The 25,555-nt window shown below is 34.4% G+C and overlaps 1 protein-coding gene across 2 annotated transcripts; it reads right to left on the bottom strand.

Moving 5' to 3' along the window:
• Positions 1-1,568: 1,568 nt before the first annotated feature.
• On the bottom strand, positions 1,569-25,194 carry LOC149087584 (flotillin-1-like). 2 transcript variants are annotated; one of them, XM_089231513.1, is made up of 12 exons: positions 25,010-25,194; positions 21,434-21,509; positions 20,584-20,674; positions 20,136-20,279; positions 19,098-19,217; positions 18,274-18,369; positions 17,626-17,745; positions 17,131-17,345; positions 15,303-15,348; positions 12,590-12,727; positions 7,773-7,937; positions 1,569-6,001 (listed from the first exon to the last, which is right to left on the bottom strand). In XM_089231513.1, exons 1-12 carry the CDS (start codon positions 25,056-25,058, stop codon positions 5,972-5,974), a joined length of 1,290 nt encoding a protein of 429 aa, XP_089087639.1. In that variant the 5' UTR covers positions 25,059-25,194; the 3' UTR covers positions 1,569-5,971. The 2 variants fall into 2 exon arrangements, with proteins under 2 accessions (XP_089087639.1, XP_089087638.1); XM_089231512.1 differs by having other exon boundaries at positions 1,569-6,464; positions 25,010-25,187.
• Positions 25,195-25,555: the final 361 nt, after the last annotated feature.

Raw genomic sequence — 25,555 nt, 5'->3', positions numbered from 1 at the left:
GTCAGTAGCACAAGTTGGGGGGGTCGACCAAAGTTTAAATTTTCATTTTCCAGTCCCAATTTAAATTGATTGTGCCACTTTAAACGTAACATTTACTACTTCTCGGCATTCATCAATTGATTAGAAATTAATCAAGTGAATGTTTGGAAAATTTGATCAACTACAGTTGACCCTGCTTATAGAGAAATCAGATACAATGAAGTATTGGTTATAACAAAGTTTTTCCAATCCCAGTGAGCGTGCAATACATGAATTATGATAAAAAATATTGCTTATATTGTATTCAATATTTTTGGATATTAGATGGAATGAAGTTTATAACAAGAATTGCATTTTTTTCCAAGGAATAAGTTCCATAAAATCAAGAGTTATTTTTTTCAAAAACTAAGTCTGAAAATGTAAAGTACCACTGCACTATTCCAAGGCTACTGGTGCTCTCCTAGATACAGATAGAAATGTTTCTGTTCATTCCCAGAACCATTCGAATAAAGAGGGATTGACATAACCTGTTTCGTTTATGCCAACATTTGTTTTTGTAAACACTAGAACATTAAAGTGTTTACAAATATCAACCTCTGAGGGGGGGGGGGTGTCTTGAGGCGGTTCAAAGTTTATAAAAGGCAATCATCATTGTCAATCAGGTTAACAAATCCACACGAGCAAAGCCAAGAGTAACAGCTAGTTATTAATATTTGCGATGTGAGTAATTTCCATTTTAACTACAGTATTATCAAGTTTCAAGTCTGTCTGAGGATCACCTATCCCATTTTTGCGGGCCATAGGTTAAGAAACATTGCTCTGAGTGGATTCCTCTCATTAACCCTCTAAGAGGTTTTTAAAATTTTCCTGATCTGCATTATAACTGCCACAGAGAAAATCACAAAGCCCTCTAGAAATTGCCACCCCCAACACCAAATAATAAAACAAGAAAGAAAAACTATCGTTTTCTGTTGCTTATGCTGTAAGCATAAATGTTTTTTCCTTGAAGGGAAAGCAACTTTTCTCTCCCCCTTCTTTTATCTTAATTTTGAACAAAAGCTGACTCTGCCCGCTGGCAGTTGATGGATTAGAAGGGGGATGGAAAACATGTTTCACTATAAAACTAACTGCAACTGGGCTTGCCAAAATGAGAGAGTTTTAAGAACCCAAGATATTTTGAGATTGCCAAATAAAGCAGATCAAGTAAGAGGAGATAGCTCAGCATTGTGCCACTGTAAGGGTTATGCTCAAGTATTTATTGTAAATTGGTTATAAGGACTATTGGAAAAAGCTAATGTGTTTCTTGTTCAATGTAACTTCGTTATATACAGGCTCAACTGTATTTTCTATTTTATCATGCCTGTTGATTTGCCACTTTGCACTTCACAAACACAGAATGGCAGTACTTAACAGGCATTGTTTTTCCAGAATATAATGAATTAGAAATTTTTATAGCTGTTAAAGGCATTTGTTTGGAACCTGATGACTAGTTTGTAAAAACATACAGTTTGTAAAATCGAGCGTCGACTACATAATAGTACCATAAGAGCATCACAAACATTGGTCCCAATAAATCACTGTAACACAAGAAAAGGCAAAATGAATTTTATTATAGAAAATTATGAAGATTACAATCAATAATTCACACAGTGTGAGCATATATTTCAAGCAAATGATGTGGAGAGAGAAAAAAAATTGAAAGCATCGTTGATTTCAAATACATGAAGCTACAATATAATAATGAATGAAGTGGGTGACATACTAGTCATAACATTAATGTATTCTGTACATTTTCCTATTGCTACCATACACATTTTTCATAAAAAAGTCATTGATTACATCATCAAGTGCAATTGAAGCACTGAATTATTTCAATCAATGATGACTAGACAAACAACACACAACTGTTAATTGATTCATGTAATTGGGTTTTTTTCAACACTCCAAGCTTTTGCATAACAAATTATTTTTCATGTCTAAGTCAGAGACTCCCAAGCTTTTTTATGTCCATGGGGGTAAAATTAAATTTAAAATATCCAGAAGCACTTTAGCCGTATCCTAAATAGCTGTGACATACTGGTAGAGAATCATTTGTCCCAATCACTACTTTTGATGTAGCTCCCTCCTCCAAAAATATCTCTAATAATTCAAAATAACTATGGCACATGGGTTGGGAATCCCCATCTAAGCTATAAGATTTTTAAATAAAATTGGTGAAATGCAGCCCAAGCTAATCAAAACCTCACGTCTCCTTTCATAAAGGTTTATATACAGTGTTAAAAAAAAATGAGCCAAACTTGCTAAAACTCGCCGACTCATTTTTCGTTGTGTCATCCATCATTGCAAATTAAATACTGAGGCACTAGAGTTAGGATTACCAGACATAAATCCTCTTTTTTGATGTCCCTTTGGTGTTTCAGAAAATACAAATACAAGGTGGCAACAGGCAAAATGCCCAACGAGGTGGCAAAAATTCACCATTTTGTCGTCCTTTTCAGATTTCAGGAAATTTTTTTTTCTGGGGAATTTTTCTTCCACTCTGAAAAATATCTCTTCATTGATATCAAGTGGGTGGTTTTTTTTTTTCTTCCCACACATGTTTACACACTTTGACTAATCGCTCTTGAAATTCCCAGAATATAAGAACCCATGTTGCCCCAGGATATGAAAAAGACAGCCCAAAAGAATACAGCTTTGGAAGAAGAAAACCACACTATCCAACTTTAAGAATACCATTGTATGCTTACCAATATCTAATGCAGTATACTGAAGGAAGGAGGAGGTTGTTACCTTTTCCATTCAGAAAAAAAGAGAACAGGACTCATACAAACTCAATGCTGATTCCTTCTGGCGCTATCTGTTGTAAAAATTTAGAAAAGTGACAGTATAAAGAATGTGCCTACAGCTGACCTTGAATCTGGTAATCCTAACCTAAGTAGGGCTTGGAAAATTGATAAAAATTTTACCAGTGAGCCGAACATTTTATTTCGAGACACTCCTTTTCATGCTATACAAACTGACATGAATTCATAAAATTTTGTGTTGTCCTCAGACCAAATTAGTAATTACACTAAAAAAATTTTGGCTACAATACAATTTTTTTTTCATCAATCCACATGCTAGAGTACAGCAAAGCACCTGTTTTGCTAACGTGCGTAGAAGTGTAATTTTCTTCATAAATCATCATTCTCTGCTATGAAAGATCTGCCAAATTTTAATAAGTGGTAGAACCTACCTAGATAATGTTTTTTTTGTCATGGTGTGCATCTTCAAAAAAGGAATAGTAATGGTACTACAGAGCACAGCAGTTACGTTTGCATGGGGTGCAAAAAGGTGCTTGCTGCAAAACCTCATTATCAAATATAATTGCAACGATCTTATATTGATAAATATACAGTTTTCTGGATAATCAAATATCGTATATATACCAATTAAAATCAAATGTGCATTCAACAAGTACATGGACAATTTGGTTAGCATTTGCTATGCAGCAGTATTAAAAAGTTTTTTAACAAAAATTATTTCTGAAAAAATCCGATGTTCTTGCAGCTTCATCCAAACAATTCCTCAAAAGCATTAAAATAGCATTGTTGTTGCTTACTCATAGTTATTTCTTCTGCGATGATTTTCTCACCATTGTGGGAAAATATTATCACTGATGAAACTGCTGTCAGTTTACAGAATTTTGGATAAATAAGGTTTTACTATTCATGGTGATTCATGAAAAGAACTTTAAGACACCTAAAGCCTTTTTGGTCATAGAATGCTGTGATTGAATTGCAATAGCCATGGTTGTTATAGGTACTTTTAATTGTGCTTTTGGCAACAAATTTTGATTATCTCTATTTAAAGGATCAGTGATAAACCTAACCGCAAGTTATAAGAAGGAAAAAATATATATAAAAAAAGGGAAAGAAAAAGCAATTTTAGTTGATAAGAGTAACTACGAGTATTAAGCTTTGCAATGGTGAAGAGAAAGAAAAAAAAAACAGAACTTATTTGAATTTATTCCACTGGTGTTTGAACACAATAATACATCCATGATCATAAAAGGATTAAAGAATGCACAATGGCTTTTCACCAGTAGCAAATACCATATTGTCCCAACTTGCACCTTGCCACCAAGGTTCTCATGGTACACCCTGGTTAACACGAAATCCACTACAAGTTACTGTACCGCTCATCATTGTTTGGCTCACCATACCCTTGATATTCCTTGCTCCAATAAAACCAAAATTTAATGTGAGGGTGGTATCATAATTCCAGCATAATACAGTATACAATACAGTACATATTGCCGCCTGGCAGTCGAGTGGTTAGGGAACTAGCTTCTCACTGTGCAGGTCTGGGTTCGAATCCCGGTTCGGGCATGGATGTTTACTAACACTGACAAATTCCCTGGACGGATCATGCTGATCCCTTGGGAATATGTGAGGATCACGTTATTATTATTATGCCTATTTTTCAGTGAACTACAGAATCCTTTTTCACTAGGTTTCTGCTGCAATGGATTAGATACAGCACGGCAATTAAACGGCACGTTTCTCCTTCAAACTTTCTTCTCTCCCAATTTATTTTTTTGGTTCATTTCCTGAGCTTTGTGTACGCAATTCCTTTTGAACACCCTTGTATCTCATCGCCAAAATTAGTGTCATCAATGTACCTCCAAAATGTTTAATTGCAGTGCTTCCACCTCAACCTTTCATATTCCATGACGAAAAATGACTATTTAGGTGTTCTATCCCCCCCCCCCCAAATTCTAAATCACCCTATATACCCCAATCTATCCTCCCAGATTTGGTTGAAATTATGAATCCAAAATTTCTTTATCAGATCTTATCCCAATTTAGTTTTCATTATTTACACTTGAATGTAATTACACTCACTACTTCTAAGCTCTACACAAAGATACATTATGTGATCTCAATATTTCTCATCTTTTTATAGATGAAATTAAAAAATATTATCAGTTGGGCTTGAATAGAAATCTGTAAGATGAAATCACAAATCAACTCACACACACACAGAAATAATATAGGGTAAATATCCAACACAATATCAATAACATATTCAGTTTCAATGACAGTTGTAGACTACAGATGAAAATAGCATCTATATCAATACATACAAGCAACTATATAAATACTAACCTACAAAACGCTTTGGAAGAAATATATGAATTTTTCTTTCTTTCACAAAGATTGGTCATTCCATTCAATTAGCACTTGCAATCAGAGTGAGTAGATTCTGTATAAGGGGAACTTTCTATGAGTTTATCCTTTCTTGTTTTCAAAACAATACTGTTAGCAATTTTTCCATGTTAAGATCATTTTGTCAGACCAAAATATCTCACGTTACCAATTTTATTTGTACTGAAATTTAAAAATCATGTTTCCATTGCAGCTACATCTAACACCTTAAAAAAATCTTGTGTTGTTTCAAATAAATCAGAAAGCATTTCTAATGTTCCTATTCTGATGCGATTCTGAAATTCTCTAAAGCATTTAAAATTTCTGTCTATTAAAACTTCAAGACACACACACATACATATGTATAGGTTATGATGATTAACGCACGATAAATTCACAACATTGCACAAGGGTTCGTACGAGCAAGATATACATGTAAAATGTTTTTAAATGTACGTACAAAAAATTTGCAAAGATCTGAATATTCAGCTTGAATATCACTACAACTTTTTCCACATAGATGCATTGTACACCATAAGCACCAGAAAGCAGTGATTAAATAGCGTATGTTAATAAAATATGTGAGCTTTTTCTTTTATATGATATTTGATAGAAAAATTTAGGTTTTCTCATGAGCAAAAAAATATATGTGTGGCAATCAGTGCAAAAACTGAAACCATTGATGAAATAAAAAAAAATCGACACAAATGCCAAAATCAAAACACAACATTCATGCTGGAGTATTTAAAAAAAAATGTGCATAAAAAATTTAAGATTCTTGCCTTGAACCTTCATGTTTGGTCTCACATGGCAGCTTGTGCAAGTTTCATGGACTGAAATGAACGATATGACATTTTATTCAGGTACAGAAAAATATTATTTTAATAGATGAGCCATTTATCAGTCAATTTGATTTGAGATGACATAGCATGTAGGTACAAAAATGAACGCTTTTAAATCCATATGCAGTGATTGGAGTGACTTTGTGATTCTTCCATGGCTGCAATAGATATTGTGATCAAGTTTGATGTTATAAGGCAAGTATTTCTCAAAGTTTTGTTTTGGTTGTAGCTGCAAGTGGACAGCAGTTTTCTTATAGTTAGAAAATCTGATCATGCTGCAGCTGGAGATAATCAAAGTGAACCTCATCAGGCCTACTAACAGTGCTCTGCCCTATTTCCATTGTGATGTTTATAAATTCTTCAAGGTCAAATTGCGAAAACATTGGATCAGTCATGTTGGGAATGGTGATTACCAACTGCTGTTATGGCCTCCATACTTTCCCTTAGTTAACACCTATAGCAAGTTGGAAGAAAAACTTTTGTGATTTTATCTATGTAATCATGGAATTTTGGAATTGTAATGTCTAATAATAAGCCCACAATAAAATCTAGAACCCACTTCAATCACTTAAACAGCCATTTAAATCACCCAATACATTTAGAGCTGGCAATGCACTTAAACAAGACATAAAACCTAATTATGGAAAAAAAACCCACAATCTACTACATAAATGCTTCCCATGACACTTGTAAGATATTTTATAAATTAAATTACTGTGCGTATGCCTTAGAAAAAATAACAATAAGGAATTCTTAACCTCCTTCAATACCATGGGTCAGTGGTTTTTAACCTTTCATGCTTCAAGTACTGTTTGAAATGCATAGGAATTTGAATATCCATAGAAAAACGTGTAAGAGGCATGTGTTATCAGCAAAAACTTGTGAACCCCCTCGAAATGCATAGGAAACTTGTTCATACCTAGATATATATATATAGGATACTTGAAGTATGCCTAGAAATACCCGAGAGGGATGGCTACTCCTAGACATGTGTAAGGCTTTTCTATTACTAGAAATGTGCAACAGGCATTCCTAAAAATGCATAGAGATATGTGTACTAGAAATACGTAAAAAGCTGGCATACACTCTTGCATATTATGGCAAATGTTTTCACAATTTTCTTATTACTTTGCCTCCATTTTTCTGCTGTTGCCGATCATTTTTCACACACCTCTCTACGGTAGGCATACCATACATAGCTTTAGGGGTTATTGTGCATTACACAATGCAAATACAAGGCCACAACAAGCAAAATGCCCAACGGGTGGCTGAAAGAAAATATGGCCATAACAAATTGGTGCCCCCTAGTCAAAGCAGTCGATTGATGGTGCATTAATGGTTCATCTTATCTTTCCCATTGAAAATTTTAAAAACTTCCATCATGTCCCCCCGACACCTGTGTTTTTCCAACCCGAACCTATTGAAGAAATCAAGTCTTGCTTCATATTTCAAGCCTTCTGTACCAACCAGAGCACACATAGCTCTTCTCTGCACCTCCTCAACAAAGTCTATATTCCTCTGCAGGTAAGGTCTAATGGCAGCTAATTAATGACAATAGCTGCAAACCTGCTGCCTCATAAATCAATAAGGTTTTTTCTGTGAGTTCTCTGATTTTACTTTTCAGCAGTCCAAAGCTTATTTTGAAATACAGAGGTTCAAAGTAAACTTTTACTGTAGAGAAGTAGCACCAAAAGCACACACCCTCTCCCAAAAAAATCCCAATTAAGATCCCCAACTGTGATAATCAAGATGCAAGACTTACGTGAGTAATGTTCACTCCAGTCAACTGGCTGACAACCTGTGGGACTTTAGTGATGATATCCAGAACTTCATTAGTCAATTTACTGGCACCAACTTCGCCTTTACCAGTGGATACCATTGTGACTTTTCTGCACTGAGTAAGAGGTGCTGAAACCTCTGCTGCAATCTACATTTTAAATTGCAAAAACACTAGTTACTAATGTTTTAAAATGATGAAGTACAGTCAAATATTGTTTATTATGTCATATTTAAAGCGATAGCAGAAGTAGTGACTTTATATCATCACCACAGGAAGAGGGATAATGCTTTTCTTAGTTGAGTATATATATTTGGAAATATACAGTACTTTTGAGTAAGAAACAAAAACAATTTTCAACAAGACAATACTTTTCTGATGTTTATTTTCATTTTTGCCACCTCGGTTATGAGAAATTTTGGCAAATCAGAAACTTTCTCTGAATGGTTTCAATGTTGGAGTGCTTGTGTACAATATCTTAGAAGCAAGAACTGATTTATAACATTTATATACGAACTTTGATATTTAGTCATTTTTGCCAGTCTGTTTAGACAGTATGTTCCTAGCAAGCCTTCAAATAAATGTTAACATTTTTTACTGGAATTTTTTAAATAATAAGATAATATATGATTCATGGAGGAATGCATTTTCACAAAATGCAAAAGAGATCGCATGGTTGGCATTCCAAAGCTTATTTTGAAATACAGAGGTTTAAAATAAACTTTTACTGTGGAGGAGCAGCACCAAAAGCACACACCCTCCCCTCCCAAAAAAATTGATATATAGTAGGACTAAAGTGTTCTTTACTTTGGCAGTGCTGGCTTATATATGATGCTTAAGAAGCTTATATATGATGCTTATATCCTGTAAGTTATTCTTAGTGCAAAAGTAAGAATAAGTTTGACTATGATATGGTATATTTACTAGCATTTTTGAGATGCAATGTTTTTCCAATTGAAGCTGTATCTAAACATGCAAAACAATGCTTTGGGTATCAAGTCCTGCCAGCTCTGGTTTGATTGAAATAAGTAATAATAACGCTTTTTAAAACACCAGATTTATATAACCTAAGCAAGCCAGAAATTTCAAGTGAGAACAAATAAGTTTGATTAGTGTATTAACAGATGCTGCACAAGAATTTTTAGTACGAAATAAAATTTTGAATAGATCAGAAAATTTAAAATACCATAAGAGACATTTTATACTCAGTAATTATATAGCAATTCAAAACATGAAAACTTTAATCTGCATAAAAGTAAGTTTTTTGGTTATTTGATATGTTTAAAAAGTTAAAAAACTATTTGAAAACACTGACAGTAAGTTTCTGACTCTTTTAATACTGAGTTACTTTCTGAGGCTAAAAACCTAACCCTAATCTCTAATAACACATATTTTGAATAAACAGTTGTATGTAGTATTTACAATTAGTAAAGTATAGCACTGCATTGAAAACTAATTTTTTTTTTATCAAATTATTCTTCACATTATCTGTATATCAATGCAATACAAAAATAATAATGCTCTATCAATGCAAAATTTACGTAAATAGTTTGTGCAGTCTGAGATTAATCGATCTGTAAGATTAACCGATATCTTAACAATGTTGAAAATCATCATTTAAGTTCAGCAATAGTTTTTGTTAAATGTGAAAATTCATACTCTTCTTCCAATATTAGAGGTCTGAGCCCAGCCAAAATTTGGGCCTGTTTTCCGGACCCTTCACAAAATATTTTAATTGATTAGCTGATAAAAGAAATTCAATTAGATGTGTATTGATCCTATAAAGGAGTTTATCGCACTACACTTTGGTGTATTGCACAAAAAGTAAAAATACCAAATACTTTCGGTGATTAGGTGATGCTCAACACCGATATTATTAGATGTCCTCTGAAGAACTGAAACATACGACATGAGTTAAAAAATATACTGAAGGATATTTCAAGCGAAAAATAAATAAAATCAATAAAAGTTGTAGTGGTTTTCAAAATCCTCCTAAAATTGTTATAGAAGGATTTATCATAGTAAATGGTATTGCTATATTGAGAGAGAGGCCCGTCATTTGGGGGGTCAGGCCCCCCCCCCCCCAGCTTTTGAAAATATACTAAAAATGGTGTATATATATACACAAATATATATACCCATATATTGAGTATATGTTCTTTGCCCCCCCCCCCCCAGAAAAAGTTGAAATTACGACCCTGTGTTAAGAGCAGTTTAACATTACAGACTATAGGCTGTTCCAAACAATATTTGAAAAAATTTGTAGAAGTTGTAAAAGTTGCAGAGGGATTTATCGTTATATTGAGTATCGTTGTAACGAGGTTTCACTGTATATGTATCTGTTTTGTGGGCATTATAAGTAAACAGAGCATAAGATTCTTTTGTGACATTGAAAACCTTTATTCTGACACGCCCCTGAAATGTGCTTTTCCTGTCATACAACCTCTATTCTGTGATAGGTCACCTCCACGGACAGTCATCTTAGAAGAGTTTCACTGCATTTTCTTTATTCAAATATATTCTAATTGAACGTACTAATGCCAAACCTTTTTACTTCTCCCGTTGATATTGCCCCCGAATTCAATCAGGCTTTTGCTTCTGTTTTCTCTTCCGATCCCAACCCCCTCTCTCAATACCCCTTTTCCGACTCTCTTCATAACTCCAGTCCGGTTTTTTTCTCCAAAGACCTTTCGAATCTACTGAAAAAATTTAAACCACACTCCACTGGCCCAGATGGGATGCCAAACCATAATCTCAAATTCTATGCAAATGAAATTTCCAACTATCTCTTAATTATCTTCAACGTTTCATTGAATACCTCCCGCTTGCCCTCCGACTGCAAAATTAATAAAATAATACCTATTCACAAATCAGGTCCTCCCTCTAATCCCCTGAATTTTAGACCAATCGCCATCACCTCTACCTGCTGCAAACTTTTCAAGCATATAGTTGCCAAGGAAATCTGTTCACACCTTGACTCAATTAACTTCTTTTTTCCTAACCAACATGGCTTTAGATTATCATTATCTATTTCCACCTATTCAGCCCTTTTCATTTATGACTTATCTAATAGTATTGACAACAACCTACAAACTGATATCCTATACTTGGATTTTTCCAAAGCAGGGTGCCCTATAGTAAGCTTCTTCTTAAATTTAAAACCTTGGCTTATGTGTTCAATTGCTGAAATGGGTGAAGGCCTTCCTTGTTGATCGCAGTCAGTTTGACTGTTTCAAGGGTCAAAACTCCTCATACCTCCGGGCCAAGTCTGGCATGCCTCAGGGATCGGTCCTCTGCCCTCTATTATTTCTAATTTATATTAATGACCTACCATTGTAAATCAATTGCTCCATCAGACTTTTCAAAGATGATTGTGTTACTTATCAAAGAATTCACAGCAGATCCGACCAAGATTCTCTCCAGCACAACCTTAACACTATATCCAAATGATGCTCATCTTGGCAACTACCCCTAAACATCTCCAAAACAGCCTTCGTGAAGCTTACCCGTAAAAGATCTCCCCTTGAATTTCCTTACTCAATTAATAATTCTTTAATCACAGAGGTTTCTCATTACAAATACCTGGATGTGATCATTTTTGGCAATCTTCATTGGAACCTCCACACGGATTATATATCTCAAAAATGCCTTCAAAAACTTTTTCCTTTATCATAACCTCAAATATTCCACCCACCACCACCGACATCGTATGCTTCCAAACTTATATCCTTCCTGTCCTCTCCTATGCCTGCAAAATTTGGGATACCCATACACAAAGCAAAGCTGGAATCTATCCAAAATAAATCTATCCACTTTATTTTGAGCTGCTGGTCTTCCTCTGTTTCCATCACATAGCTCAAACGCCAACTTAATATTCTCACACTTTCCTCCCGTAGATATATCGGGCACCTATCATTATTACTTTTCAAAATTATCCACAGCTATTTTAACATTTACACTAACCACATTCTAATCAAATCTTCACTTTTTTTTTTCCAATATATTCAATCACTCCCAAAAATTTAAACCTTTCTTTGCATCCACAGATTGCTTCAAATTCAGTTTTCCCCCCATACAATTATTGATTGGAACAACCTTCCATCAAATTCTGTAGACTGTACTTCAATCTCTGATTTTGTATGTAGCATCAATCACCTATGTCAAATCTCATCACCACACCCTCTTCGGCCGAACAATATTGTATAAATAAATAAATTTAGAAGATACAACAGATTTAAAAGATAGTAGATTTAAAAGACAGTAGATGGCAACATCAATTTCTATGGCACGTTTTTAGCATGGCCAAAACAAGCATAATATAACCTGTGTTAGCCATCCTCCCCCCCCCCTTCTCCCTTCTCTGGTATTTATACTACCAAAGGGTGTCTGATATGGCGGCACGATGGAAAGCAGCCAAAGAGGAAAGGAAAATGAAGCTCTCTCCATGGAAAGCACTGCCGAACCTTGACCATATGGCCCGTACAAAATTGTTAATTATAATTAATGTTTTACTTTAATGTTATTGTAATAAATTAGTGTTCAAAAACAAAACTTAATGTACAAAAAAAATGTTTCTCATCATGTTATATACCTATTGTGTTCAAAATATTATTCAAAACCATTTGTGATGATTTTTGGAAGTTTAAACCGGTTTTTGACGTACGTCATGTCAAAACCCCAACTATGCTTCAAAACATTATAACTAGTAAATTCAGATAGGTGGCCGAGAAGTGACAAAGAATGAAGACAGAAAGTAACAACATACCAAGAAGATGGTTTCAAGTTTTTAAAATAACACCAACCTTTGGAAGAGTTTCCAGAAACATGTCAACCATGGCAGCATCTTTATATTCTCTGAATGCATCTGCTTTCTTGATCATTTGCTCAGCTTCTGCTTTTGCCTTTGCTTCTACTGCAAACGCTTCAGCTTCACCTTTAAGCTTAACAATCAAATACATAATAAATAACTCATAGCATAAAACATATGTATTAGTACATCAAATCTGTCCATTACTCTTCAAGATTAAGAATACACATGAGTTATTCGCATTGCTTGGAGTTTGAATTTTCAAACAAAACTATATACAGTGAAACCTGTATAACATGGAAGGTCAAGAGACTGAAATTATTTTCCGTTCCAGACAGGTTTCCATTTTAAAGATGCACATAAAAAATATATGCAGTCATTTATTTCTATCATTTACGAAACTTATAACTCTATAAACCAACGAATGTTAAACAGACAAAAAACATTATTTTGAATTTTTTTATGTTTACAGTTTCGAATAGCTGTACATTTGAAATTTCATATTTAATGCACTAATAGCTAAACTTCAATATAAAATGTTCTCCTGCATAGCAATAGAATGAACACTTACTTTTGTCAAAAATTAAAATTTTTTAATACAGTGAAGCTTCGATATAACGATATTCTGTGGACCAAGAAAAATATTGTTGTAGAGAGATTGTTACATCGAGAGGCAAAATTATCCTTACGTGTAATCAAACTTATACTGTCATCTTTTCTACATTGACACTGTTAATACATCAGAAAATGTGCTTTTATGTATTTATTCACCACAAAAAATTGTATTTGATTAATTTATTATAAAAATTCAGTGCATTGCCCCTGTAAAGATGTTCACTACATTGCAATTTCATGTCTTACACCATAAGTACCACAATATCAATAACTTACTTCAGTTTTCTGGGATTTTTTAGAGCAAAATACCGATGTTATCAGGTGGCTTCAGAAAGAAAACAAGTGATGAAGTTAAACTTTAATTCAGAACGTATAAAAAATATTGTTTTATAGCGATTTAAAAAATTTCCTAAAAATATTGTTACAGAGGAATTTATCATAGTAAAGGATATTGTTATATCGAGTATCATTGTAGTGAAGTTTCACTGTATTTAAAATAAAAATTGAGAAATTGCACACCTTTTTAAAAAAATAGTGACAATGAGATCAACAACCAGTACCATTCGTGAAAGAAAAAAATATTCTACATATCTGTAATACTTAAATTTTGCTTATTTACGCTTTTATGAATTCCATGTTTGTGTTCAAATTCAATACACGTTTCTTGTTGTTGGTGGCCATCTCCACTGAATGAAAATCTCTGCAGCAGCAAAAACATGATATTGCTAATTTGTGAACAATAATTCAGTCTTCCTTGCATACTAATCTCCCGAAATTATCAAACTTTTTCCAAGAAATAGGAGTGTTTTCTAACAAAAGTTATCATTTCCATCATAAATGAAATGCTAAACAAGCTTTTACAAAATTTTGGAATAGTGAATCTCCTTCCTCTCAAGCCCGACCCCAAGAACCAGTTCAGATAGATAATAAGCATTACTTGTTTTTCCAAGAAGTGAAAAAGTTCACCTAACAAAAAAGGGAGATTAGAATGAATTAACTTTCGTCCCATCCAAAGGACAAAAAGTTGCTCTTGGACAAAAATTCTTTCCACTTTAGCAGGTTTTGCATCTATGAATAGACTAATATGCCTTCCGTGGCATATGACTAATCTGTGACTAATATGTCTTCTGTGGCTTCCTTTCTGCATTAGGCAGTTTCTGTCTTAAAGAGGTGTCCTATTATTGAAAAGGCATTAATTATTCACTATACTATACATTTGTTCCGCTTAAGACTGGTTTCTGTCTCATACAGTGCACATCTTAGACAGGTTTCACAGTAAAAAAAATATACATAAAGTAATAATGTTTATCACTAATTTGTGTGTGTGTGTGTGTGTGTGTGAAACGCAGCAATACTCTGACATGTTACTACAATTATGTCATGTTGTCCTAAAATTTATTTAATTTTTTTTTTTTTTGGAGGCACTTTAAGAGAATCAGAAAAGCTTTTGATGTACTGTTCTTAAAATTAAAAAATGTTTTACTGCGAGAATTGCATCAATGTCATGGGTGGAGATATGGGACGGGGCACCAATACCCCACCCTCCCTGCCTTTACATCATCACCTTGCCCCCACAGCCGTTCAAGTCTATCTCCGCCTATGGTCAAAAACAAATAGGTGAAAAGCAATACAGAAAAACTGCAGATTGATTCTCTTTATCCACCCTCTAATCTTAAGGAGTGAGAAAGAGGCATTATCAGCAAAAACTTTACCACAACTTAAATCGTTAGTGTTTGAACAATTTCTGAAGTTGGGTATGACTGTATACTCCTATCTGTCATGTCTGTTGATTCTCTTGCTCTCGGCACCATCAAATATGAATACATTTCAAACTACATTATTACAGCAGATGCTTGATAATCTGGCCCATCTAGTAATCCTGCATTTTTGGACAGGTTTTCTTCAAGCATAGAAGTGGGGAAACATGTCAGTGCATGTCTCTCCCCCGCAGTTTATGCAATTTGGATGGGGTTTTTCTCAATTGAGTTCCAGTGATCCAGAGATTTCGGTAATCTGGAGCACCCTGGTATGATATGTGACAGATTAGCAAGAGTATAATGTATTTTTATTTTGTTTAAATTTGAACTACTTACTCGAACAGCCTCTGCTTCAGCTTCTGCTTCCATAATTACACGATTTCTAAGATGCAGATAAGATTGACAAATTAAGCCCCAATCTTAAGATATCAAATTATATATATATAATCTTTGTTTTCATGAAATCAAGAATTTTTAGGAAAATTGTGCTGCTTATTGAATAAAATAAATTTTATTTACAATACAATGCACAAATAATCTTGCATAAAAATTTGACTTTTCTTTCAAAAGAAACCAAGATAAAAAAAAATTGTGACAGAGAATTGCAGCTCATCAGCATGGTGGATATTGACATTCATAGGGACGTAACACTGGAGATATGAAGCATAACAAGTTTTAATGCTGAATGGGTTGGGACACAATTGGAGGTCTAGCATTACAATGCCACTTGGGGGCAAAAAAAAAAAATTAAAGCATTATGTCACTTGCAATTATGAGCAAATGCTGTCTGTTTGCTTCAAGTTGAGAAATACTAAATGATGGGTGAGAAACAAAAACCCATGCTTCCAATAGAGAATTCAACAACATCAACAAAGAGTGAAAAAACTCCAAAAATTACTTATATTGGTGAATGTATTCAACATGGTTGATGCAATGCAGAGAGGAAAATTTCAGTTAGAGGAACCAGGAAGGGAGGCACCTACCATCCCCCTCGATGCTTGTAAAGAATAATCCCAGAGCTACGGATATTCTGCACTGTTCAAGGAGAAAAGAGAATTTTTCGTACCACCTCAAAGCTTGAACAATCATCGTTTTTTCTCAGTGTGACAAGGAGTGGGGAGAACCACTCACTGAGATTTGGATTACGATATTTTACCTTTGCACTGACATTGCACTGGTGAAGTGTTTTTTTTGTTTTTTTGAAAAATAATCACATGATCACAAAAACATGAAATACTTTCATTTTATTATCTGAAAAGTAATTTTTTTTTGTGAAATGGCCAAATAAGGAACTCATTCAAAGATTCATTCTATGACTGATCGAACTCAATTTTAAATTCACATAATAGCATATACTTACATGAAAAAAGTTGTGAATTTGCTGCAGATGGTAATACAGAATATAGATGTTATGTCGGAAGAAAAATATGAAATGAGATGAGGTATAATTTGTTGAATTCTCAAAACTGTTGACTTTGATAAATCACAATCAGTGATCGAGTAATAATATTGCATTCCAGAAAATCTAATAATTTCAACTGATCACTGCAAAATATATTGTAATAATCAAAAGGCGGGGGAACATAATATAAATTATTCCTCAGTTCTTTAGGAATCAAGGTACACTTTCATCATTTTGCTGAGTTATTATGCAGGAAACATCACAAATAATGAAATTCATGCTGAAGTATGTGAATCAAACAACGAAATTTACTTTAAAAAACCCTAGTTAGACGTGTAAACTTCAATATCCCGCTCAAATAATAATAAACATAAAGAGCACCATGACAGTGAAACTAAAAATGAAAAAAAAAAAATCTTCAATGTGTGCCTGTTATTGGCTATACGAAAAATAAAAAAAAATACACAAAATTTTCCTTCTTTATGTCCCGTGATCTCAAGGATGCATTTCACTGACCAACACACGATTCTTTTTTTCCTCATATCTTTGAAACGATCCAAGACAACTGGTCCTTGTCACATGAATTATTCTCTATAAGCATCAGGGAATAGTAGGCCTCCAGGGTTTTGAAAAAAAAAAACCCCAAAGGTTTTGCTAAAGCTACGGCAGTAATTTATGAGTAGGTAATAAAATATATATATATGTCATTTTAATTTTCTGTCACTTCATATATCAAAGTGAAATATTTTTATATGCTCTCACCTGTTAGCTTCTGCCAATTTTTCAAGCTTATACTTCTCTGCTTCAGCAGGACGTCGAACAGTAGCTTCCAATTCCTTTTCTTTACGAAGAATCTCTTGTTCTTGAACCTGGATTTCTTGAGTTCTTTCAATGACTTTCACCTGCATTTGCTCCTCTTTTATACGCTGTCGGGTTTTAGCAGCTTGCAAATTATAAGCCAAATCCGATTCTGCTTTCTGCAAAATTACCACATGAAATAGTTTAACTGCATATGATCAGACGACACACACAAACCATGGTAATTTTCAATTTAAACTTACCATTATTAAGCATTAGTTACTAAACAATGTCATAATAGAAACAGTTACAATTAATTACCCATTAATTTCATGGGTTTGAACAATGACAATGGATTAACAAAGATATATCTCTAAAAATTAATATATTTGAGGCCCTCTCTTCAGGCAATTCAGATAACAAGTATGATTTTTAATAATAAATAACATTCATATTTACTTTAGTGTTCACTTCAACATCATAAGCAGCTTTCTTCAGCTCGAAATCTCTCTGTGATTTGGCAATTTCTGTGTCATTCAAGTATCGGGCAGCCATTCTTTCTTCTTCAGCCATTGCTTCCTTTTTTCATGTAAAATAAAACACAGTTTAAAATGTGCCGTATATCCAAAACGTATTAAAATTTGAGAGAAAATTTTTTAAATAAAATTCTGTAGAAATACAATTACTTAAATTACTTCTGAAGGAAAAAAATCTTTGCATCAAATAAAAATTTATTTGAAAAATATTTAATAGCTAATCTATTCAACTCAACATTGTAGGCAATACTGATGGAATTTGAAAATTTGATGGCATTTGAAAACTTCAAACAAAAATTAATCAATTAATTAAACTAATTTTTTTTGGAAAAATTCATGTATGGATCAGAAATAAATGGGATGGTGTTCAATGCATTAAAATGCAAATTAGTCTGGAATGAAACTGTTCAAGTGAATATCCCGTAACATTTTTTATTATTTGTAAAAAAACAAACAGTTCCTTTGCGAATGACGAAGCTTATACACGTTAAATGGCGATTAAAGTCACCATTTTCATGAGGGTTAATTACATGGAGCAAATAGCCAAGAAAAAATAATTTTATCAAATTACTTTGATCTGAGAATCTCGACGAGCTTCAGCTTCTCCCATTCGAGCATCTCTCTTCACTTCGGCCGTGCGAGCCATTCCCAAAGCTTTCAAGTACCCCTGAAAAATAAACATTATTAATGAAGATACATAAGAGTAAAAATATTCATTAATGTATATTTCTCATTTACATACTTCAGGCATGTTATTTTACGCTCACTTCCAGTGTGGAAGAATGTGACAACACATTTAAAGGAACAACATGTATCTTCATCATTTTTTTAGATTCAAAAACCTTCATTTTTAATTAAAAGACAAGGACATAAATGGAGGGTTCAGAAGCCAATCAGTATAAGTTAATAAATATTAAAAATGGGATAAAAGGATCTTATTATTCCCTGGTCAGTATAAGTGGCGCTATCTGCTGTTGTAATATAAAGATAGCTACTTGAATGCTTTTGCAACTGAAAATTTCAACAATGAAGACTTGTTGATTGCAATTACACTCATTTTCAAAAAACTGACTTACACTGATTGGCTTCTGAGCCTTCCATATACACCTATGCACATCATGAACTGTGTAACCACAGTGGTCAAAAACTGAATTAAATCATACAGAGTTCATAAATTTTAAAATTTACACAGATTCAAGAACTAATATAAAGTTCTTGATAATTTTAAATAATATTAAGGGACAGAAGCACTTCAAAAAATCAAAGTTTATGTACTCATAAAGGGATGACAAGCTAATTCAGTTCATGAAAATTATATGCAAGGATAAGATTCTCAAGAAACAATAAAAGAGACATTAAAAATTACTAGATTTGCTATATACACATGAAACAAACCTCTTCATCGCTAATGTCTTTAATGGTGTAAGAAACAACAGTAATGCCCATGTTCACCAAATCAGAAGATGCTACCTCAAAAACTTGCTTTGAAAACTTTTTCCTGTCTTTATATATCTCCTGTTTTGGATGAGAAAGAGACATCAAATTCATTATCACTTCCATCTAGTTATATCAACACTGAATAATCACAGCATTACATCAATATTGAGCAGGCATCTCATCTTGATACAATCTATCAACCAATAACTTTGAGTACTATTCCATTGAATAACCTTGAATTTACCAACTGAGTTTCAAATGCATATGTTGGCGAGAAAGAGAAAATGGTTTTAATACATAGATCCCTTTAATGGCTGGATTTCATGCCTTTTTATTGTGTGAGTGATGGTTTGAGTGATATTCATTATGGAAATTTGTAGTAGTTCTTTTATTCAATTGCATTTGTTATTGTTACAAATAAAGTCTCCAGCTTGATTTACAAGGTACACGTTATACTGCTTCAATAGCTGCAATGAAAAAAGTTAAAACTATTGAAACATTTAATGCTTTTAACAATGTTTTACAAATTTTAAGCAGATGCAACTCTCTTGGTTTGATGACCGTGCATTCATGGCAGCTTCACAGAGTTACACATATTTTTCCAGTAATCTCCTTACAATTAACAGGTTGATATATTTCAACATCCTAGGCTCTGCACAATGCTCTTAGGAGCTGCAAAACATACTACTACAGTTGGGTTCACACTGGCATAATACAGCAAATGATGCTGCATGCAACTCAATGTGGACTGGTTAAAAACCTGAATTTCAAGTTTTTTAAATCAATCCGTGTCAAGGTGCATGATTTGAAATTTGTCCTATCCCATCGGTGTGAACCCGGCCTACTACTTAAGCATACATGCACATTCCTCTGGAGAATTTCTAACGAATTGGTACATGTCAGGATGAGTGTTTCAAGTGTATGTGTGGCCTTTTTAGAGTAATGAGTTTGAAAACAATCAGTACACAATTTAAAAAAAAAGAGTTGATGACATGCCTCAACAGACATCGTTCCCATGATGGCTCGTTGATGGCCCTCTAATGTTTCACGAGCAATATGCATGACATCATCATCAGACTTTCCAAGAAATTGTTCACAAGCAGCTCGTAACATTTCTGCATTCTGGCCCTGGACTTTTACCTGCAAAATAAAATTACAATATTTATATATGTAAGAATCTAAAGCAACATGCATAAATATCAAAACCTATATTCTTCAACAGAAATCATGTTGTAGGACCCATTATGGAACATATAACTGGCAAAGCATTGATACTTCAAAAGTTTCAAGTGTGCTTATAATACATGAAACAAGAAAGCTTCTTACAAAGAGTATGTACTCAGTTTGCTTCCCAAAACATGATGCAAAACCAGAAATCCTTAGTAAAGGAAAAATCGCTAATGAATGATAGCCAACATGCCAATGGAAATAAGAGTGTAATTACCTGAGCAATTCCTGTAACTGAGATGGGTACTCCCTGCTGAGTATAAACTTTTGGACTTTCGATGGTCAATGTCATTGTATTGAGTGTTATCCTAAGGGTAAAAAATAATGGAAATTATTTGATTTTATTATACAAGGTGCGGTCAAAAAGTTTAGTGAATGGTCCAATATTTAAAGAACAACGTGGGTTAGAAACGTGTACCCACGCATGCGCTTGACAGACATGTAAAGAATCGCCCCTAGCATTGAAAACACTAATCTGAACCAGAGTTGCCCAGGGTAACTGATAGAATGCATTGAGTGTAAAAATTTACTCTTATGCATTGTTAACAATGCATAAGAGTAAATTAATTTAAGCATTAATTGTTAACAAAATTTTATGCTTATGCATTGTTAACAATGCATAAGCATAAAATTTTGCTACAGAATGGGAAAAACTGTGATGGAGACCCATGAAATGTTGATGAAAGTGTACAGAACAGAAGTTGTGAGTAAAAATACATTTATGACTGGTTGAAATGCTTCCGCAATAGAAAGGGGAGCTGATGATGATGATCTTCTGTACTAACAAGACGTTTTTATTGTTTTATCGAATCTTGTATTAACAAATACCGTAATAGCAAAAAAAATCTCATTTTAACGAACACTTTTCTAATCCCCCAGATAAGTTTACATAAGAGCAATGCGAAAACATATAATTCCTTTATAACAAAATTTATTTTTGTTATAACGCAGTGATTTCTCCAGTCTCTTGGCATTCGTTATAACAGTATTCGACAGTATTCATTAAATGTAGACAGAGAATGAGTGTTGATATGGTTTACTCAGAAAATAACACTAGATTTACTCACTTCTGAACTCGTTGGACGATTGGCCATACAAAAACTCTTCCTCCAGGAACTAATAATGGGCTTGAATGGCAACATCCTATAATGGAAATAATTAGGATTATCAATAGTCAATTTGAAATGTTACATCGTGATAATAAATAATATGAATTAAAACCCATAATTGCATTCCCTTTACAGCACGGCATGGCAAATCCCAGGCACCAGGTCACTATGGGAACTAAAAATTTGGTATTGACCAAGTCTTGTCAAGGATCTAAGCACTAGGAAAAAAAACTTTTTTTGTCCAAACATTTTTTCCCCAAAAGACAGATCAAAAATAATATTTCTTTCGACTGTTTTAGGACATAATGACCGCTTTTGGTATTGATCGATACGCTGATAGAAATTTCAAAAATTTTATATTGTTCTTAGATTCTGAGATTCAGTAACTACACATAGAAAATTTTAGCTGCCAATACCAATTTTTTAATCGCTATGGGGACCTGACCCCCCTGAGTTTGTCAGGCCCTTGTCTGAATGACCCAAAATTTTTAGATTTCATTGCAGTGTCTTTCAACATGAGAAGGAGTCATTAAATCTCAGAAAAGTAAAAAAAACTTCATTCAGGATGTTTTTCATGAGGAGGAAAAATTATGCTTGGCTACTACGAAAATTCACTGGCACCAAAATATTTTTCTAATTTCTTAAGCCCTGCTTCACAGTAATACAGAAAAAAAAACATACATTTCTAAGATATAAAATTTACAATGAGAAATAATGAAAACTAACTTTTTCCCGCTCCCATCAATTCTGCTGGAAAAAATGTATATTTCCAAGATATAAAAGTTGATGAAAAACAATTGAAATCTTCAAAATTTCCCTCCATTTAATTAGGCCAGTGGTTCCCAAATTGGGAGACAACCTCCTGGGAAACCGCGAAAATGAGCTGGGTGGTTGTGAAAGATTCGCAAAAATGTATACTTGAAATTTAGTCTTAAAATAAATTTATTTCGTTTTATTGCAATGTAAATGTCAAATCTAAAATTCTCAGTGGAGCTAGTGTGCATCCATATGCACACTCAGTAGTCAAAAGTAACACATACAACTAATAAATCAGAAACTACAGGGTGTCTGAAAAATGAAACTTTCGCATTGAAAGTTAAAACGTCAAAAACAGTAAATAAAATTCATTCTTTTTTTCATGTTTGCCAACAGCTTTGTAAAATTTCAATTGTCAGGTTTGATGAAATTATATAGTTGCAGATTTTGATTATAGGAAGCCCTATATACAATCATTCAATTTTCATTGGTTGTCAAACACAGGTTGATGTGTCTGTTGAATATATATATTCAACAGACACATCAACCTGTGTTTACCACACACACACAAGCACTGACATATCTTGATCAGAATGTCTATTTTTCAAAAAAATTGAGAAATGCAGAATTGATTATGCACATAATGAATATAATCGATGCAGCACCATCTATCAATTCAATTTCAACTGAAGTTTTAAAAAATAGGGTGGTCAGCAATAAAATTCTTGTTTGTGGGGGAGTCGTGCTTCAAAAAGTTTAGGGAACCACTGAATTAGACCAACAATTTATGAGACTGCAATAATACATTCTTGAAATTAAACACTTCTTCATGCACATAGTAGTGAAATTTTGAGGGAAAGAAAATCCATAGCAGAAGGTGGAGTACGCTTTATTTTCCCTCAAAACCAGTTCCGTGGAATGATTGATTGTGTCATGAAGTTTCGAGAAACAGATGAGGTGTGGGGGGGGGGGATGTCAAAACAGATTTGGCCATATAAGGAAATAAAGCTGGGTGATGGGTATGGTTTTGGATACTTTGTGTCGGGAAAGACAGTTTATAACCTTCCCCCATGATGCAGTTGGAATTATAGAGTGTCTCCTTTAGTATAATATGATAGGCGATGCACACAACTTATAAGAAAAGAAAATTGGGTTAGAGTGGAGTGGGAAGGAGTGAGTGCTTCCACACTATTCCCGCAGCCTAGAAGTTTCACATCTATCGCACAAGATTCTTCTATCTCCTCATGCAGATTTTTCTATCATATCAATGGCTATCACATGGGTCATGGGTCAACAAGGCATAGGTGAATGACATTTCAGTCTGCAGTGGATATTCAAGATGGTTTACAACACGGGTGCTCAACCTTTAAGGGAGTGTGGGCCACTTCTTACTTCTTTCCTTTGGAAACAAATTGCAGGTCACTCAAGTGATATGTAAGAGCACAGCAGGTCATCTAAATGATCTGTAACAGCACAGCAGGTCATCTAAATGATCTGTAAAAGCGCAGTGGGCACTCAAGTGATATGGAAATACGCTGCAAGGCACTTAAGTGCACTGGAACTGAGCCGCAGGCCAGTAGTAATGATCCCATGGGCCACTTGAGTGATCTCTAAATGTGCTATGTGATCTAGAAGCGTGCCATAGGCCACTTAAGTGATCAGGAAATGTGCCATGGGTCACGTAAGTTCTGGGAAACTTGTAGGCCTCCCTGAGTGATGTGGAACTGTAGTACGGGTCACTCAAGTGATCTGGAAGCTTGCCGTGGGCTGCTTGAGTGCTCTGGAACTGTGCCGGGGATCACGAGTTATCCGTAATCATGCCACTGACTGCTTGAATGATTTAAAAGCGTGCTGTGGTTCACTTTAGTGATTTGGAAATGCGCTGCAAGCCGCTTAAGAGATGTGTAACTACACCGTGGGTCACTCAAGTTATTTGAATGCAGCAGGTCATTCTCTCAAGTTATCTGAGAATGTGGAGCTTAGATGATCTAGTAATGTTTCGTTTAGCTCATTTTTGAAAAACGAAATTTGAGGTAACCTGCCACATCAGATTACTCCGAAGGCCACATTCGGCACGCAGGGCATGGTTTGAGCATGCATGGTTTACAAGCTACAAACTGGTGTAGTTATCATGCTGTTATTCTCATTAATATTTTTATGCGGCTACACACACAGGGGCAGCTTGAAAAGAGATCTCTACCCATGCAGGACCTATTTTTGGCACCCCGACCACTTTTTTTTTTTTTTTTTGTTCTGCAAAACTTTTTTTTTACCCTTTCAACTCAGATTTGGCACCCCCTCCTAGAGCAGTGCCCAGTGTGGCCCTAGAATCCCCCTTCCCTAGCTACACAACTGCAAGCTCAAGTAGCATGCACGATCAATCTTTTTGTACAGGCACCCACAATTTTACTTCCGCCACCACACTGTATAAGCCCCAGTATCACTGTATGAGGCTCGGGCGCGTGCGCTCATGCGTTAAAACAGAACTGCCCCCCACACAAATGCAAGAGCAACTGTTTTTGAACAAAAAAAAAACCACCTGATTGTAAGGTGGCTACGCCCCAATGAACTATTCCAATTAATTTAATAATATTTCGAAAGCTTAAAATGATGCTGGAAGTCTATAACTTATATTTAAAAGAAACTAACAACAATATCAAGGAATTGCTTCTTAACATATTTCTAATTGCAAGAGGAAGAATTATTGTAGCAAAATGGAGTTTCGGTTACGTTCCCGCAAAACATTAATATGGATGTAATGACAACTTAAATCCTTACCCGAAACAACGAGAGCTTCGTTGGGACCGCAAGTCACGAAGCCCGGCATCTTGATTCAAATGCTGAAAAGAAACTTCAAACAAATACTTGTTTTTGTCAAATTACGAACCGAAAGGTAAACAAAATCACATGAGGACCACCATATTGGTTACAAATAAACAATGTTTCCTGTGATGGGTGGGATTATTATTTCTTTTTATCGAGTTGGCAACACGAAAAATCGTCCAAAAACACCGAAAAAGAAAAAAAAAGATAGAAATTTGATCTCTTTTTCTTTCTGTTTTGATTGTTATCCAAGGATAACTCGGGGCAGAGAGAAAAGATATTTCTCTCTTTCCCGTTATCCCCGGGATAACTTAAGTGGATGACGATGAGATTCGGACCGAAACTTCGTCTTCTTTACCATGATTCTATTTCTAAGGTATAACCATGGATGCATAAACCCCTGAATAATATCACAAAAGCTGTTTGTTTTCGATTAACTGTACTAAAGAGTTAATATTACAGCTTTGAATATTACAGTCGAGTCGAGTCGACTACGAAACT

This window comes from Pholcus phalangioides, unplaced genomic scaffold (assembly GCF_987345545.1).
Source record: "Pholcus phalangioides strain wild (caught in Gottingen) unplaced genomic scaffold, Ppha-v1.0 ptg000004l_1, whole genome shotgun sequence".
Classification (NCBI taxonomy): domain Eukaryota; kingdom Metazoa; phylum Arthropoda; class Arachnida; order Araneae; family Pholcidae; genus Pholcus; species Pholcus phalangioides.
The sequence above is the reverse complement of the archived record's forward strand: the minus strand, read 5'-3'. Positions and strand labels throughout refer to the sequence as shown.